Raw genomic sequence first — 15,190 nt, 5'->3', positions numbered from 1 at the left:
GACGCATGGAAACATTACAGTAGCACAACCCCAGCATGGTCCAACCCTTGGTGGAAAACCATTCATTTCAATGATCTTTATTTTTTAGCCCAGAGAACATTTGTTAGTGTTGGATTTTCATCCTCAGTGCAACAGACATAGGTTTGGAGAAGATACACAGGTTACTGATGATGACGCTCAAATGAGGTATCACATCCAACAGAAGCGTAGGGAAGACAGAAAAGGGAGACATGTTACACAGTTTCAGTGGCATCAATACACCTAACGGTCAGAAGTCAAGCACAGTGTGCAGCCATGGCACCTGATGTTGTCATCAAGGTTCCCCCTTACCTCAGACCCCTCATACAGTGCACCAGCACCAATGTCCAACACCCGGGAAGGCGCCCTGCAAAGGAGCCCTTCTCCTCCTTGAACTATGTCTGAATTGAGTATCTCATTGTGCCCAAAATGCATCTGGGAATTGTGCAGAAAGACGTTCAGAAAAGAGGGTGATAACAGATAAATCCCGAATAAAGGGGACCAATGTATATGGGGATCTTTCAATCACAGTTTCTATAGAAACTTCTGTAGACCTTTGGTTGGGAAAAAAAGCCCTACATCTAGGGCATAGCTTCCTTTTTTTTTTTTCTTTTTTTCTTTTTAATTTTAAACAAGAATCTCAAATAAATAGGACATAATTATCACAATATACAATATTTTGCCATCAGAACACTAACCTAGGTAAAGAGCATTGCCATCTACTCAAACTATGTTTAAAGATACGACAGAGGACCTCTACGTTTTACCCGGCTTTCCTCATAGGAAAGGTATAGTAACATGGTTCCCTCATGGTGAGCACTGGGAATCTGCTTCATCCTTCATCATTTAAAAACATATGGCTAATAGGTCAACATTTGCTTGTTGTCGTTTGTTGATAGTGTGGGCTCAGGTGGTCTGATTTGGGGTAAGAGACCAGTTGAGAGGGACAGACAACTGTCATATACAGAGCCTAAACAAATGAGCAAAGCCCCCCTCCCCAATATTTCAAAACTGCACGCCTCTTAAATAAAGTAAAAACAAAACAAAACAAAAACAAAACAGAGGAAAAAGAAAAGCAACAAAGAAACAAACCCAACTAGATATTGTGCCTCAAGGTGAGTCAGGAAACCTGCTTATGTAAAGGACTGAATAGTCATTTGTGCTAACAATTGGATCTGAGAAACAGTTTGGCACAGTTCAAACAAACATTCCTTCGCTCTTGGTTGGACCAGACAGGATGTTCTCTCTGATTATCAGAAAGGGGGCTATCAGGATCTTGTCTTAGGCCACGCCCCAGTCCATGTAAGCAAGCAAAGGGATGAAATGTGTAGAGATTTCAGAACAAGCGAGGCAAATAACCACATGGTGCGAGAGGCTGGTAAGACACTGGTGAATAGGGGGACAAAAAGGGCTTTCCTGTTGCCGCTCTGGAGACAAACTCATGGAGTCATGCCAGGGAAGGAAGGGATGTTTTCATAGTTTGACCCACCATATTCTGGGACCGAGCCGTCTCCCCGCCTCAGAAACAGACGGACTCTGCGACCGCCATTCTTGATCAGTTCTATGGCCCGAGAGTGTTTCATGTTTTTGGTGGTCTCACCATTGATCTCTAGAATTTCATCGCCAATCTGCCAAAGTAAGAGACAAGATGAAACGGTCACACCAGGTTTCCATAAGCGAGGCGAGTCTTTGGACCTAAAATTCTCCCCCCTCATCGATTCTCCACATACACATTAGGCACATTGTGTGGAGACTTGCTTCGAGTCAAAAGAATATGGCACACATGATAGGGTGTCAGCTCAACAGTTACGAATAATCCTGTATCCTGTCTTTCTTACTCTCATTTTTTTTTGTCTCCCACTCTGATGCAGGTTATGGGGTACCTGCTGTGGTGAATGTGGTCTCCCAAGGCCCCAAGGTGAATGAACACTTAGAGCCAGGGTCCAGGATAGTATTAGTAAGTAGCTGAGTGAAAGTTAGCTAGGTAATAAGGAACAGGTTCCTGAAGGGAAGGCAGGGACACTGACCAGCTCCTCTCTCTGCTTCTTAGCTCCTGTAAGCTAAGGAGTTTTACCGCATCACACGTCCCTCCACTACACATCCCTCCACCCCGCTATAACAGTCTGCCTTCCAAACGGGAACTAAAACCTCTGAGATCGTGAGATATAATATGTTCTTCTTTATTTCAGGCTTATGTCTGTAGTCATCTGGTTCCAAAATCTGACTACTACATCACTAAGAACTTCCATGATAAGGAGAGGAGGGAAGACTCCAGCCACAGGCTGACAGGCCACAAAATCCTGTAGATCACCCAAGAATGAGCTCAGGAGAAACCTTCCACAGCGAGTCCTGAGAGACCACAGACTCACCCTAGGCACTGTGCAGAAACAGAATCAGCGAACTCTGAGTCACACACAGCTTACATTCTAGAGGAAGAGGCCGAGTACTGGCTTTGGAATCCATTCCCCATTTGTCAGTTAATCATACGGCCCATCAGCCGCCTGCAGCTCGCTCTTCGACTACAGAGATGAAAACAAGCCCCGCCTACAAAGCGCAAGGGATCATGGGACACACGTGCTTAGGAGCTACGTGCACTGCCGAACGATGCTAACTCATGCCATTAGAAACGGCTCCTTCCAAAGATTCATCATTTTTCGCTGTTGGATGCTTGAAACTATGCTCTGTTCCTCAACTAAGAAAGGGCTGTGAGAAATGTCAGTCTGGGGCCAATGAGAGGGATCGGCAGACAAAGGCTCCTGCCACACACCCTTAGAACCTGAATCTGATCCCGGGGACCCACATGGTGGACAGAGAGAGCTGACTCCTGCAAGTCGTTTTCTTGTCTCCACATGCATATCTGTCTGTCTGTCTATACACATAAGAAGCAGAATAACGTATAAAAATAGAAACAACAAAAACCCCAAACACTTCAGATTGAGAGAGGAAAAACAGGTATAAACAGCCCATGACGGTCCTCATTTTGGCTTAGTGTGTGTGTTTGTGTGTGTGTGTGTGTGTGTGTGTGTGTGTGTGTGTGTGTTTCCAATTCACTTCTCTTCCTTCCCTGATGATTTCGTTTGCTGCAGTGGCTCTGTGTGTGTTTCCAGCTATGTAACTTATTTAAATGAGATGATTTGCCTCTTTGTTATCTAGTCTGCATGGGAGCTAACATTTATCTGTAGTAACAAACTTTAAACAGGGAAACAGAACAGAGGGCTCTGGATATCTGTTCTTTTCAAATCCTCAGGCTAGGTATGCCCAACCCGTGCCTTGAAGGCACTTACGGCTGACGATGGCTTACACACGTGTCCCAACACAAAACTCTAAACTTACTCAAAACTTGATGAAATTTATTTTTGACAATTTTTAAAACTTGATTTCAAGGTCCCAAAATGTATATCTATATCATCCACTTTTTAGATAATATTGTAGATGAAATGATAATTTCAAAAGGTTTGACGAGCCTAGCAGTCCACAGCAACCTTCAGTGACAGTGCTATGAACTACTGGCCCCATGCTGGCCCCATGCCGGGGAATCTTTGAGGTTAAGGGAAGGCAGCTGGTGACCACTTAGACAAGGAATGCACCTACAGGGCTACTCAGATTTCCTGCCTTCTAGGTATCCTTCACTATCCAGTTTCTTGTGGCAGGATGTGCCTACCATCAAGATTATGCATGAGAACAATGAGACTGACATTCAGAAAACACCTGCCTTACTATGCTTGGAGTAAAGACGGATCCACAAGATCCGTCTCACTTAGTAGCTATACCTAAGTATGCTTCAGAAGAGAATCTGTGGCAGGAGCCATCCATTCACCCTCCTGAAAGCTGTGGGAATGTAGAGAAGTGACACAGAGGGTTGTGCTTCCAATCATTCCGGCCGCCTGGCCACTTACCCTCATCTTTCCGCATCTTTCTGCAGGACCATCCTCTGCTAAGCGCAGAACATAAAGGTCCATGTTATACTCTCGCCCTCCTCGAAGACTAAAGCCAAATCCCTTGGCTCCTCTTTCCAATTCCACAGTGTAAAAATCTTGCTCCTGTTTGAAGAAATTAAACGTGATCATTCCGGGGGGAGGGGGGGGACTTAGACCCACGGCCATTTCTCTCAGTGACTCTGCAGAAAGGTTGAGGCTCTATCTGCAACGCGGCAATTCTTGTTCATTAATCATCTTCATCAATCTTTGTTCATCCGAGGTGTTAGGAATTCTGGATCTGTAAACATTCTCGGGCACACCTACACGCATGCACACATTTACAACTGCTCAGTCAGTGAGGCTGCAGTTTGCCTCTGAGGCGGGAAAAGTCTTCACTGTAGAAGACCAACCGCTGGCTGACATGTTGCTAGATGCCTGGTCCCCAACAAATGCTAGCAGTGCCCTACGTCAGCCTTTATAAATGAGGGTCTGGCTCCCTCAGTCTGGGGGAAGATCATGAAGAACTGCCGAAGGCTTCAAGAAAAAAAAAAATTAACCTCACATCACCCGTGTTTTTCAGATTTGCAGCACTGGCTGTAATTTGGGCATCTCCAACCTGAGGACAGAACTCGCACGCTAGGGGTCTTATCCGAAACTCACTAGCCAGAGAAATGTCTTATATAAAAAGACGTTTTCTTGACAGTAACAGGGTTTTGAAAACCATGAGAAGCGAGATACTAGCTGCCTTGCTTCTCTGATCACTGAGTCTTGTGACAGCCTTTCTTTCTTCCCCCTTTGAAAAGAGGACCTAGAAAACATTTTTCAAAGGTGGTAAAAATAAAACGTCATTTTCTAGACAATCAAATATGAGCGTGTACATCTGGTTAAATCGCTTCACAAAAAAGATTGTTTATTTTCCAATACGAGGTTTTAATTTTTTTTTTTTTTTTTTTTTAAAATAGCTTCAGGAAGTTGGAAGGAAATGAGTAACAGGTTCAAAGACAAAGGAGAAGACGCCCTCACCTGTGCAGCCTGCGGGCCTTTGAACTCAAACTGAGAATCCGGCTTTGGTTTGGTGGTGGTCCTGCCAAAATGAGAGACACAGATATAACGGCAATCCCAGGGGAAAACAAGAAAGAAAAATCAAGGCCGCCATTCCTCAGGCAGGGGTCCTTTAACCCCTCAACAATGCAGACAATGACAAAGAACCCAAGCCACATCTGACCTTGCTTCCTGGGTCCCCTGTTGTGAGGGGGCATGGGTGGTGGTGATGGTGGCGATCTTCTCCGCATTAGTCAGCAGTGTGGCATTGGAGGACTCTGTAGGGCAGAGCATAAAGACATGAAGGCCTTTGAGAAGACATCTACCAACTGGGAGGCATGCAGAAACCCCGGATCTAGATCCTGACTTCCCTGTCTCCATTTCAAAGAGCTGACTGAAAAATTTAAACAACCGGGGGTCCATGATCCCTCTCAAGGAGGAGACTGCAGGACTCCTTTCCCTACCGGACCCCACAAATGTAACGTAGCTTACAGAGGGAGGTGTTACTCCTGTCCTGACCCTGAAAGATGGCAGGAACCATCAGAATACTACACCACATTGAAGTTCAAGCATTTTACCGGGTGATGATGAATGGCTTTGCTAACGTTCGCTGCAGTTTAACAGCTATATTTGACTGAGTCTGTTTGATCTCCTCATGTAAATGCTAGAATCAGGAATGCTGCACCCACCATCTTGTTAAACACATAAGTAACATCTGCTTTCTTCCCTGTTGCTTTGAATGGAGCCCAACTGCAAAGCGGATGGGACTCTTGACAAACCTCATTTAGTATCTCTCATGAAAGATTCATTTTAAAACTTACATTAGAATAACCAGTGTTTATAAATATAAGCCATATAAATCATGAGGCCACCTTAATGTAATGAATACAATCATATTCATATGTAAATTGACTCTCTTCTCCACTAATCAAATTCAAAAGCAACTTCATTAATCTCTAGGAGGTTGGAGGTTTGGAATCTGAAAATACTCACGAATGTAACCATGTTCTGCATATCCACATGTACGTAAATTCTAATCGCTTATTAGCGATGGCTAATCAGTCTCTATTTACGAAATCATTTATTAGTCATCTGTTTCTCTATTTGGATCAAGCTGGGTAGCATGATCAAGTCCTACTCTTGGTATTTACTTTTAAACTGACTCTGCATGTTTTTTAATAAGGATTAACTGCGGTTGTGGTGTTCTAGTATTAGCCTGTACGTGTCCATTCAATTCATGGTGCAACTTGGAAACGCCAAGTTCCCACAAGCCATGATTCACAGGAAGCAGTTTAGCATTGGGAGAATGCAAATATCTATCCACCAGGTAAAACAAGGCTTCTATGGGAAAATATTTTAAGCATTCTAAATCGAGAAACCTGGAACATATCTTTCTCCATTGTGTTCTTGGAACAAAAGACAGCTCATGTATCCTAACCGATGGTGATCTCTCTTCCATTTTCATTCCTTAGCATGCACTCAGCTTGAATCCAGCTTCCTAGAGCTTTATTTTTTGTTATATACCAAGCGTGAGTTTTGAGATTTCAGACCCAGGTCCAGATCACTGCTTCCTCCCTCATTTTGGTAAGAGCCTTATTTTTCTTATTTGGTAAAAGGAGTTCTGTCCCGTCTTGTGGATAAAGGGACAGAAAGTGTTTTGTAGACTGTCTGCCTGGCACACATACAGTGAGTGCCCAGTGCACACACACTCCACCTTTGGGCCTTGCTGCTAGTAAAAACTCTTATTATTTTCTAAGGGAGCTTCTTGAAAGTTGTTTAAAGATTCTGAAAAACGACAAAGTTTAATATGATTCTTTAGTTTCTCTACTATACCCCAAAGCCTATTACTCTTCCAGCCAAAGCACAGACTTTAACTGGATCCAGAGGATTGCTTCTATATCCAAGTCACACTGCAGGACAATGTTCCTTCTAATCTGTCCTTTTCAAATCTCTGTAGATAGCAGGGAGAGAGTGTGTGGCCAAGAAGGAACTGACACATGAAACAGGAATGTGCCTAGGAGCATCTCTTAGGCTGCTCTCTGTCTGGTACTGTGACAATGTGCTCTGTGTCCTCTGAGTGGGGAGGTGGTGCTCAAATTAGCTGGTAGGCAGCTTGCTCAGTGGCTGCGAGGTCAGACTGCAGGGTCACACCATCACACTCTGCAGCTTTACAGAATAGGGTTTAAACAATGCGACAGAAGCACATTCTGCCTCAGTTTTCTCATCTGCATGATGGGAACAACACGAGTCTCTAAGGAATTTGGTGCAGTGATTATAATTTAAAAATAGGATGGTGCCTGACACATAAATATTAGTCAAAATAATTAAAACATGTGGGGTATCTATTATTACTTATTAGTGCCATTGTTTTAAGAGCATATTGGTGAATTTTAATTACTGTTATTAGGAGACCGGAGGAACACTGGCTCCTTTACATCACTTCCAGACCAGGGCAGCTAACCTGGAGAACCACAGGGACAGCACCTTCTGTCAGTATGACTCACTGACACTTATGACCATGGACACCAGACTCTGAAGACCCCTGACATTGCTCATCATCGTTCACTGCATAAAGACTATCTGGGAAGTTATGGGAATGTTTGGGCCATAGTGAAGTCATTATTGGGACAACAAAAAGGAATGTTTTCTTGTAATTAAAGTGATTATAACTGTTGAATGAATTCCTTTAGAATGTTTGTGCGTTGTTAATCGCCAGTGTTTTCTGGGCACATCAAATCCTATTGTCAAGCAGATTTTCTATTTCTGTTGTTTTCGTGGTTTGACGGCACATGATGATCAAGCACGACACACATAAATAGAATGTCATCAATAATTTTCCTTCAATTCTTTACTTGCGATGTCTCCCGATGCAAATTGTTTGGGTGTTGAAGCTTAATTTTAAGCATTTAAAACACATTAACACTTAATATTCGGCTTTGAATCTAACACAGTTTTCCTCACCCCATTGTTTGTGTCGCTATTTAATTTACAGCGTGTAAACATTGTACCTTATAGATCCACTATGATAACCACCATTAAATATGATAATCACTTCACCTAAAACAGGCAGGTTCAGTGAATGTCTTGCTTTACAGATGTGGATCTGAGGCACCAACATGGAAAGAACACACTCAAGGTCTCCCAGGAAGCAAGAGGAAATGTTGGGAATTGAACCCAAGGCTTGCCTGACAGTTCAATTGCAGACTTATTTGTTTTATATGAGAATTATATTTATCAAGAAAACCACACCCAATTGGTACACTCCTTTCAACTAAGCAATGCTTTAATTTTACTTCATGAATATCAGTAACTTCACTAAAGTCCATCAGTGATTACTTAAAATACATCATACCCTGTGCTACCTACTGGATCTTACAGGCCCTCTTCAGAGCACCAAAATAGTTTAAATAGGCTTGATTTCCAGTATGCTCTTATAATATCGATAAAGTTATACTTGTTTTCCATAAACATTTAAGTCTTCATTTGGAATTAAGCCAAAATTACATCTGCCCAAACACTGCCAGACTTTCAGACATAAAGAGCTACAGCCCATCGTCAAAAACACATTATAGCTCTACCCCCCAAACATGACAAAAAGGTATCAAAGGGCAGAAACAGGAGCAGGGTATCAGCAATGGTATGAGGGAGTGTCACTGCACATGACTGTCACATGACTGAACATTTCGATGACAAAAATCTCGTGCGTGCCTATCTCCTTTATTAAACTGCATTTATATCCACTTTCGCTCCCAATAAGGGATGAGGATGGGTAATCCTCATTTTCAAAGCCATCACACATCTTGAAGAGCAAATCCTAGTTCTCAAGGTACAGTGGAGGGCTATGCTATGCTAAGCCAGGGCCCTTGCTCTTCTGACAGGGGGATCTACCTTCGGTTTCAACTTCCCTTCGTGACGAGTAGTTGCCACTCTGACTCCCATTCCCATGCTAATATTGCTATTTTCTCTCATGAAATGTACCGTGGAAAGCCATGCAAGACAACAACGAATACAATTTTTTTAAAATAAATACTCTAACGTGCTACCACACATGTAACAAGTATCTGAATACATCGGAAAACCTGAGTCCATGAAAGCTGTTGGGAGCTTTTTACTATTCTCCTCCTCCTCCCAAGGAAGCAATAGACTCTGTATTGCTAAGCTCTGTCTTATCTATAAGTAAACACTTTGAATAACAGTGAAATGAATTATCAGTTACGTTTTAAGCACATGCATGTTTTTATTATCTTGGACTTGATTCCGCATAAGCTAAGCTTAGTCAGGTTTTGCTTTGCCTGACTAAAGCCTTACTCCCACTTAAATGGGCGTCTCTAGGCAATAGGAATAAGCTTTGATTCTGAACGTTCAAGCTCAGACTCTGTGCTGAGCTATCTTCGGGGTCTTTCTGGACTGTCGTTATATAGTTAGAAACCCCTGCTCAGATACCGTGGCAGAGGCCCTTCCTCTCTCTATTCTACCATCCATCTCGATCACTATGATATAAAAGCAGAGAGGAAAGGGTGTTGGTCCGCATAGATCTACGAAGATAAAGGTAATATCCTAGAGGTTTACTGGACAGATGACAAATGGGGAACAGAGTCAGGGAGACTAGAGAAAGAATGGATTATCTAATGACAGAAACAGACAGCCAGGCAGCAGGAACTGAACAGTTCATCTAGGGTGGTGGCTCATGTCTGTAATCCCAGCACTGAAGAGGCTGAGGGAGGAGGATCTCAGGCGGGAGGCTACACTGTGAGACCCTGTCAGCAACAAAAGAAATAAACTAACAAAACCAAAGATGTGTGCTCAGGGGATGCTTTTAAGCACTGCCCAAACAAACAGTGGTCACTCTGCAGGCCTAGGGTTTATGAGGCAGGGGATCACTGTGCTTAGGAACTTCAGCCTCTTCGTAGGTACCATAAAACAAGCGGACTTGAGGCTATTTGTTACAGTGGACATTCAAATGAAACATCTGAAAGAGACCAGAGTTCCCTAGCCTGAAGAGCTCCCCCTTCACCCCATAAACCTGTCCTACGAACTACACACAGAAGAAATGGAACCAGCAAGTTTTCGCCCCATCACACAGTAATGGCTACTCTTTTTTTATATGCTTGCAAAATTCTCTGGACTCAAACTCCCTTGCCTCAGGCTCCAGTTTCAGACCCTTTAATGAATGGGCATCACGCGTCCTCCCTGCCAGGTGTGACTGCCTTCATCCAGCACCTGACACAGTCACTTAAGTCTCTGGCAGAGAGTTCTATGATCATAGCAATGCTTTCCTGAAACACCGTGGATAAAATCACATCCTTAAGAGAATCCGTCCTGCCTTAAAAAACAATCAATCAACCAATCATCAATCAATTATATTATATTTGTGTCAACTTTGTTTACTATCAAAGTAGGAGATAAGTTATTTTTTTTTTTTTTTTTCGGAGCTGGGGATCGAACCCAGGGCCTTGCGTTTGCTAGGCAAGCGCTCTACCACTGAGCTAAATCCCCAACCCCAGATAAGTTATTTTTTAAAAGGCCTTTTAACTGCCAATTATTAGTGGCCATTCTATATATACTATATATTTTTGGTATTCAGGGTTTTAGAAGGTTTACTGTATAGTATTTAATCAAATTGATTCTCAGTATGCACGCTGTAGTTCGAGCTGCCTTTCCTGACGTCACACTTTCTCCAGATACCTGCTTTAAGGAGTTCCTCCTCCTGCCCGAGACACTCTCCTTCTCTCATCTTGACTGCCCAGCCTGGGGCCACTAAGTCATTTCCTGTGCCCAACTCTTTGGGTTTGTACTAAGATCTCTCTACAACATATAAACCTATATCTATCTATACTACTGTATGGGCCTCTGAACCATTTCCCCTCTCTCTGTCTGGCTTCCCCGATGTGCTCCATTTGGAATCCAGGCTCTGCCATTTTGTGATTGGTTTTGTAAAGAGGCAAATGGTCCTTGCATCAGACGGTAAATTACAAACCAGGCATCTAAAGAAGGTGACACCCACAAGCACGTAAGGAGCTGCACTCTGCCCTCCATAATTGGCAAAGGTATTTTGTAGGGAAGGGAGAGTTCTCTGTCCTGAGAACACACGATTTTTAGATTGCATCTCATTTTAAAGTCACTGCAAAGCTCCAGCTCTACCAGACGACTTTTCAATCTTAAGTTTCACTCCCTACCAACCAGCATGCAGAATACTCATTTGAAACAAAATGGCTGACTTTCTAGAGCTACGTGTTTTTCATCTTGGGAAACACCCATACATTTTAGAATGCAATTTATTTTATAGAGTGTATGGAAATAACATTTTTGGATGAGTAGTAGCTTCTTCCTAATACAAGCTGGCTTAGTGAGATCAGTGCACAGGGCTTTAGGGGGTACGAGCAACCTACCCTTACCAGCATCAGCACATCACCTTCGTTTGTGCAAATATGAACGCTGGTCTTTTAGACTAAGTGGCTCTTCCCTGTGGGGGCTGCTATGTGTACTGTGGGATGTTTAGGAATACCCTAAGTCTCCATCCGTAAGAGGACACTGTACACACTGCAGGCATAGCCAAAGGCAGAACTAACTGCCACTGACGTAAAAAGAACCAAACGTAACTACTCAAGTAAACAAGGGTACTTGGGAGTTTAATGTACACGATCTGTCAAAAATATAGACATCCAGTCTCTCTTCATCCATGTGTAAATCATACACAAACCAAGTAGGCTATGGCCTAGGAACTGTTCCTTAAATCAAAAGTATTGATACGCTCTCTAATTTTGAAGAAACAGGGTTGGCTCTGCACTGTTGTTAGGGAGGCTCTGCCACGCCACATTTCAGCTACACCATCGGTCTGTAATTACTACCCATACTCAGGTTTTTCTATAGTTCCGAAGACAAGAAGGCAAGGGAAAAAATAAACGGAGAAAGTTGGAGATTTTCTGGACTTTTTTCCCATGTGCATTAAGATGGGATGACAGGGCCAGAGGGTTAATTAGGTCAGAGAGAGTGAGAAGTTTAGTAACAATGGCTCTGGTTCCTCTGATAGGGATGTTCAGTTAGGGGTGGGTAAAGTGGACTCTAGACCAAAATCAAACACTCAGTTCCACGAACACTAATGGGCGGAGATAAGAGGGAGGAAGGGAAGGAGAGAGAGAGGAAGAAGGAGGAGGAGGAGGAGAGAAGAGAGAGAAGAGGTGAGAAAGAGAGAGGAGAGAAGAGAAAGAAGAGGAGAAGAGAGAGAGAAGAGGAGAGAGAAGAGAGAGAGAAAGAGGAAGAAGGAGGAGGAGGACAGAAGAGAGAGAGAGAGAGAGAGAGAGAGAGAGAGAGAGAGAGAAGAGAGAGAAAGAGAGGTATACTTTACCATCCCCGGGGATGATGCGGAGAGTCACTGTGTTGCCTGCTTCTTTGATTAGGTTGACAATGTCAGAATGGGATTTGTTGGTGATGGAACATCCATTTACTGCCAAGATCCGGTCTCCTACTTTCAGCTTGCCACAGCGGTCAGCAGGGCTCCCCTCAATAATCCGACCTATTTTGTGAGGCATAGCCACACATGCATTGCCTGCTTTGGTATTGAGTTTTAATTTTTTTTTAAAGTTATGTGGGAATATAGTGAAGGGAGGAGAAAAGGGTTGAAAAGGGAAAGAGAAGGTTAAGTGTTAATTAATTAAAGCATTAAGCAAATGTTATTAAAGGAGAGCGCTGTGCTGATGGTCAAAACATTGGCAATACTCAGGGTGTCTAAAAAGCCACAGCCCCGAGTCTACAGTTCAAGGTCACAGTCCTTTTTATTTTAAAATGATAGCAAAACCCCGGCTTCCCACCTTAAAACAATTAGAATTTGGGGGTATTTGACAACTTGAGTCTTGAGACCCCAAAATAACTTGGTGGCTGTTGGTTTATTTTGGAGCTCTACATACATATAAACCCCAGAGCTGAAATGGATGTTTTACCCATTCATTCTGTCTTCTGCCACTTCATTTTGCCAACTGTTATTAAAGCTTTTGCCAATGTTTTGTTCTTTCTCCATTTACAAAAATAATCACTGGGCTTCTGGTGAGGTTAAGAGTCTGCTAGCATTAAAAGTTCAATCTGAAAACACAAAGTGGTCCGACACCTTTGCTCTCTATGTAGGCTGATGGAAGCTTTAGAAACGGCACAATTGTGAGAGAAGCCAGGGAAGCACCAAGACCAACACTTACGGATCCGTGTGGATCCATGTTCACTCAGCCCAAGTCAGGAGCTCTCAGGGAGGCCCTGGTGGGCTCATCCGCTCTGATCCTCTTCCTGCCTCACAAACAAATTCCCTTAAAGGGACATACTGAAGGTCTAGCACCTCCTCATGCTGAGGAGAGCACACCAAAGCTATCCTTACGTCATTCCCTAACTCTCTCCCTTTAATCCCCTGCATCGACTCACGGACTTACAGACATACATACAAGATATGAAACAGGGCGAAGGGATCTGCAGGTGTATTGCACACTTGGGTCACCCTACTGGGAGAGCTGTCTTTGAGGGATAATCAAGTGTTTGTGTATTGAGTTCCAATGTGTGTGTGCATGCGTGTGTTAGGTTTGTTTGTTTCTGACACAGGGTTTCAGAGTCAACACTAGATGTCCTTGAACTAGCTCCATAGATCAGGCTGGCCTCAAACTCAAGAGAAATCTGCCTGCCTCTGCCTCCTGAGTTCTATGCTGTCACCACCCAGCTTAGTTCCATTTTTTTTTTTTTTTGTAAGCTTTTACAATTTGCTTTCTCAGAATTATCAAAACAGCGAAGGTATTGGGCCACCTTTTGGAAACGGTGACAAAATTAATGGAGGGAGACAATAAAGTCAACTGTGCAGACTCATTATAATTCTGACCTGAAGGGAAAACTATCTGGAGAATGCACTTTGTCTCCTTTGATTCTGAACAGAGGGCTTGACTGAGTGTGTCACTAAGTGGAATGCCAAATTCAAAGAGTTTTCAAAAGCAAGTGAGCTGCCGGTGGATGTAGGAAGGAGGTGCAGCGGGAGGTGGACGCATGGAATCCAAGGCCCTGAGTAAATGCCGCTCAGTTCCAAGGACAATCTGCAGGACAAGGCTCTCAAGTAGCGGGCATGAAGAAAGGCTCTGCATAGCTCAGCAGTCTTGTGCGAGGTGTGAGGCAAAGTTCAATTTGTTGCTTGCAAGAACCCAAGGAAAATAATCAAAAGATCCAACCGTGAGCGAAACATTCAATACTCATCATCCACCACAGAGCCTGTCACCCGACATACCTGCTTTTCCTTTCTGGAGTCTGAAAACAAGATCTAAGGTAAAGCTCAGTGTGTTGTGGGGTACACTGGAGATTTTTTTGGGGGGGGGCAACTTGGGATTTCCTTCCCCTGTTTCTTATTATTTTTAAAGTCAGCAGAAAAGCCTTTGGAATAATTTAAAAAACAAAGCAAAATAAAACAAAATAAAAATGGGGGCCTTGAGGTCGGGTCATGCACTGGGCCATGCTGTGATGACTGTCTTCCTAACTCAGAAAAGCAAGGTTAGTAGTGGGTGTGGTTACGGCAGTCACACATGGGCAGACCAGGCTGAGTGTCCCCTTTGGTAAGAAGCATCTTATCAAGACTAACTGGAGACAGAGTGGTTCTCTGGGACCAGAATGTTAAAGGGATGTAGCCCCTTGTTAACTTCAATGACTGACCTAGACCTCTGGCCACAAGGACCTATGGGGTCGAGCCATTTGAGAAAAAATGGAAGAATAACGAGAATAAACTCTTCCTGTCTCCCCTCGCCTTCCAGTGTGCTCAGGAGAGGACAAGGGACTGAATCAGAAAGGGAGGTTCACACGCATCATAACAGGGAAGGGACTCAGACTCAACTGGTTTCCTGTTTGCCTTTGGGAATGCACCCAGGAGAGAAGATTACAAAACATTATCCATACTTCATTAAAATCCAAGTCCCCAAATCAAATGACTCTTCACTCAGAGTCTAGCCAGTTGCTAAAGCAACAGTAAGGCATCATTTAAAACTTCAGGCCGCACTCAGGCGAGGATGGAGGTGGGGAGAATCAGGTCATCTTTTATTTCTTACATCTTTACTTTTTCTAGGCATTCTTGCAAACACCTGCTGCTTTTAGAAATCCTTATGACTTTCTGAGGCCACTGTTATTAATATCCTCTGTTTAGGAACTTTCTCAAGTCTTTCACTGGCAAAAATTGTATAATCCTTCACACCACTAAGGGGCCGCTATTC

The 15,190-nt window shown here is 43.4% G+C and overlaps 1 protein-coding gene across 9 annotated transcripts in view; it reads right to left on the bottom strand.

Annotated features, from left to right (window-relative positions):
- The window catches only part of Magi1 (membrane associated guanylate kinase, WW and PDZ domain containing 1), a 609,660-nt gene that overhangs the window by 5,906 nt on the left and 588,564 nt on the right, over positions 1–15,190 (bottom strand). For 3 of the 9 annotated variants that reach the window (XM_032906057.1, XM_032906055.1, XM_032906054.1), the window contains 5 exons: positions 12,322–12,522; positions 5,161–5,254; positions 4,959–5,019; positions 3,915–4,058; positions 1,508–1,646 (listed from right to left, as the gene is read on the bottom strand). In XM_032906057.1, coding sequence (XP_032761948.1) covers positions 1,508–1,646; positions 3,915–4,058; positions 4,959–5,019; positions 5,161–5,254; positions 12,322–12,522 — 639 coding nt within the window. Of the gene's footprint in view, positions 1–1,507; positions 1,647–3,914; positions 4,059–4,958; positions 5,255–12,321; positions 12,526–15,190 lie in introns of those variants that run through there. The other 6 variants (XM_032906056.1, XM_032906052.1, XM_032906053.1 and 3 more) reach the window with 5 other exon arrangements.

Source organism: Rattus rattus, chromosome 6 (assembly GCF_011064425.1).
Source record: "Rattus rattus isolate New Zealand chromosome 6, Rrattus_CSIRO_v1, whole genome shotgun sequence".
Taxonomy (NCBI): domain Eukaryota; kingdom Metazoa; phylum Chordata; class Mammalia; order Rodentia; family Muridae; genus Rattus; species Rattus rattus.
Note: the sequence above shows the minus strand (reverse complement) of the source record. Positions and strands in the feature narration are given on the sequence as shown.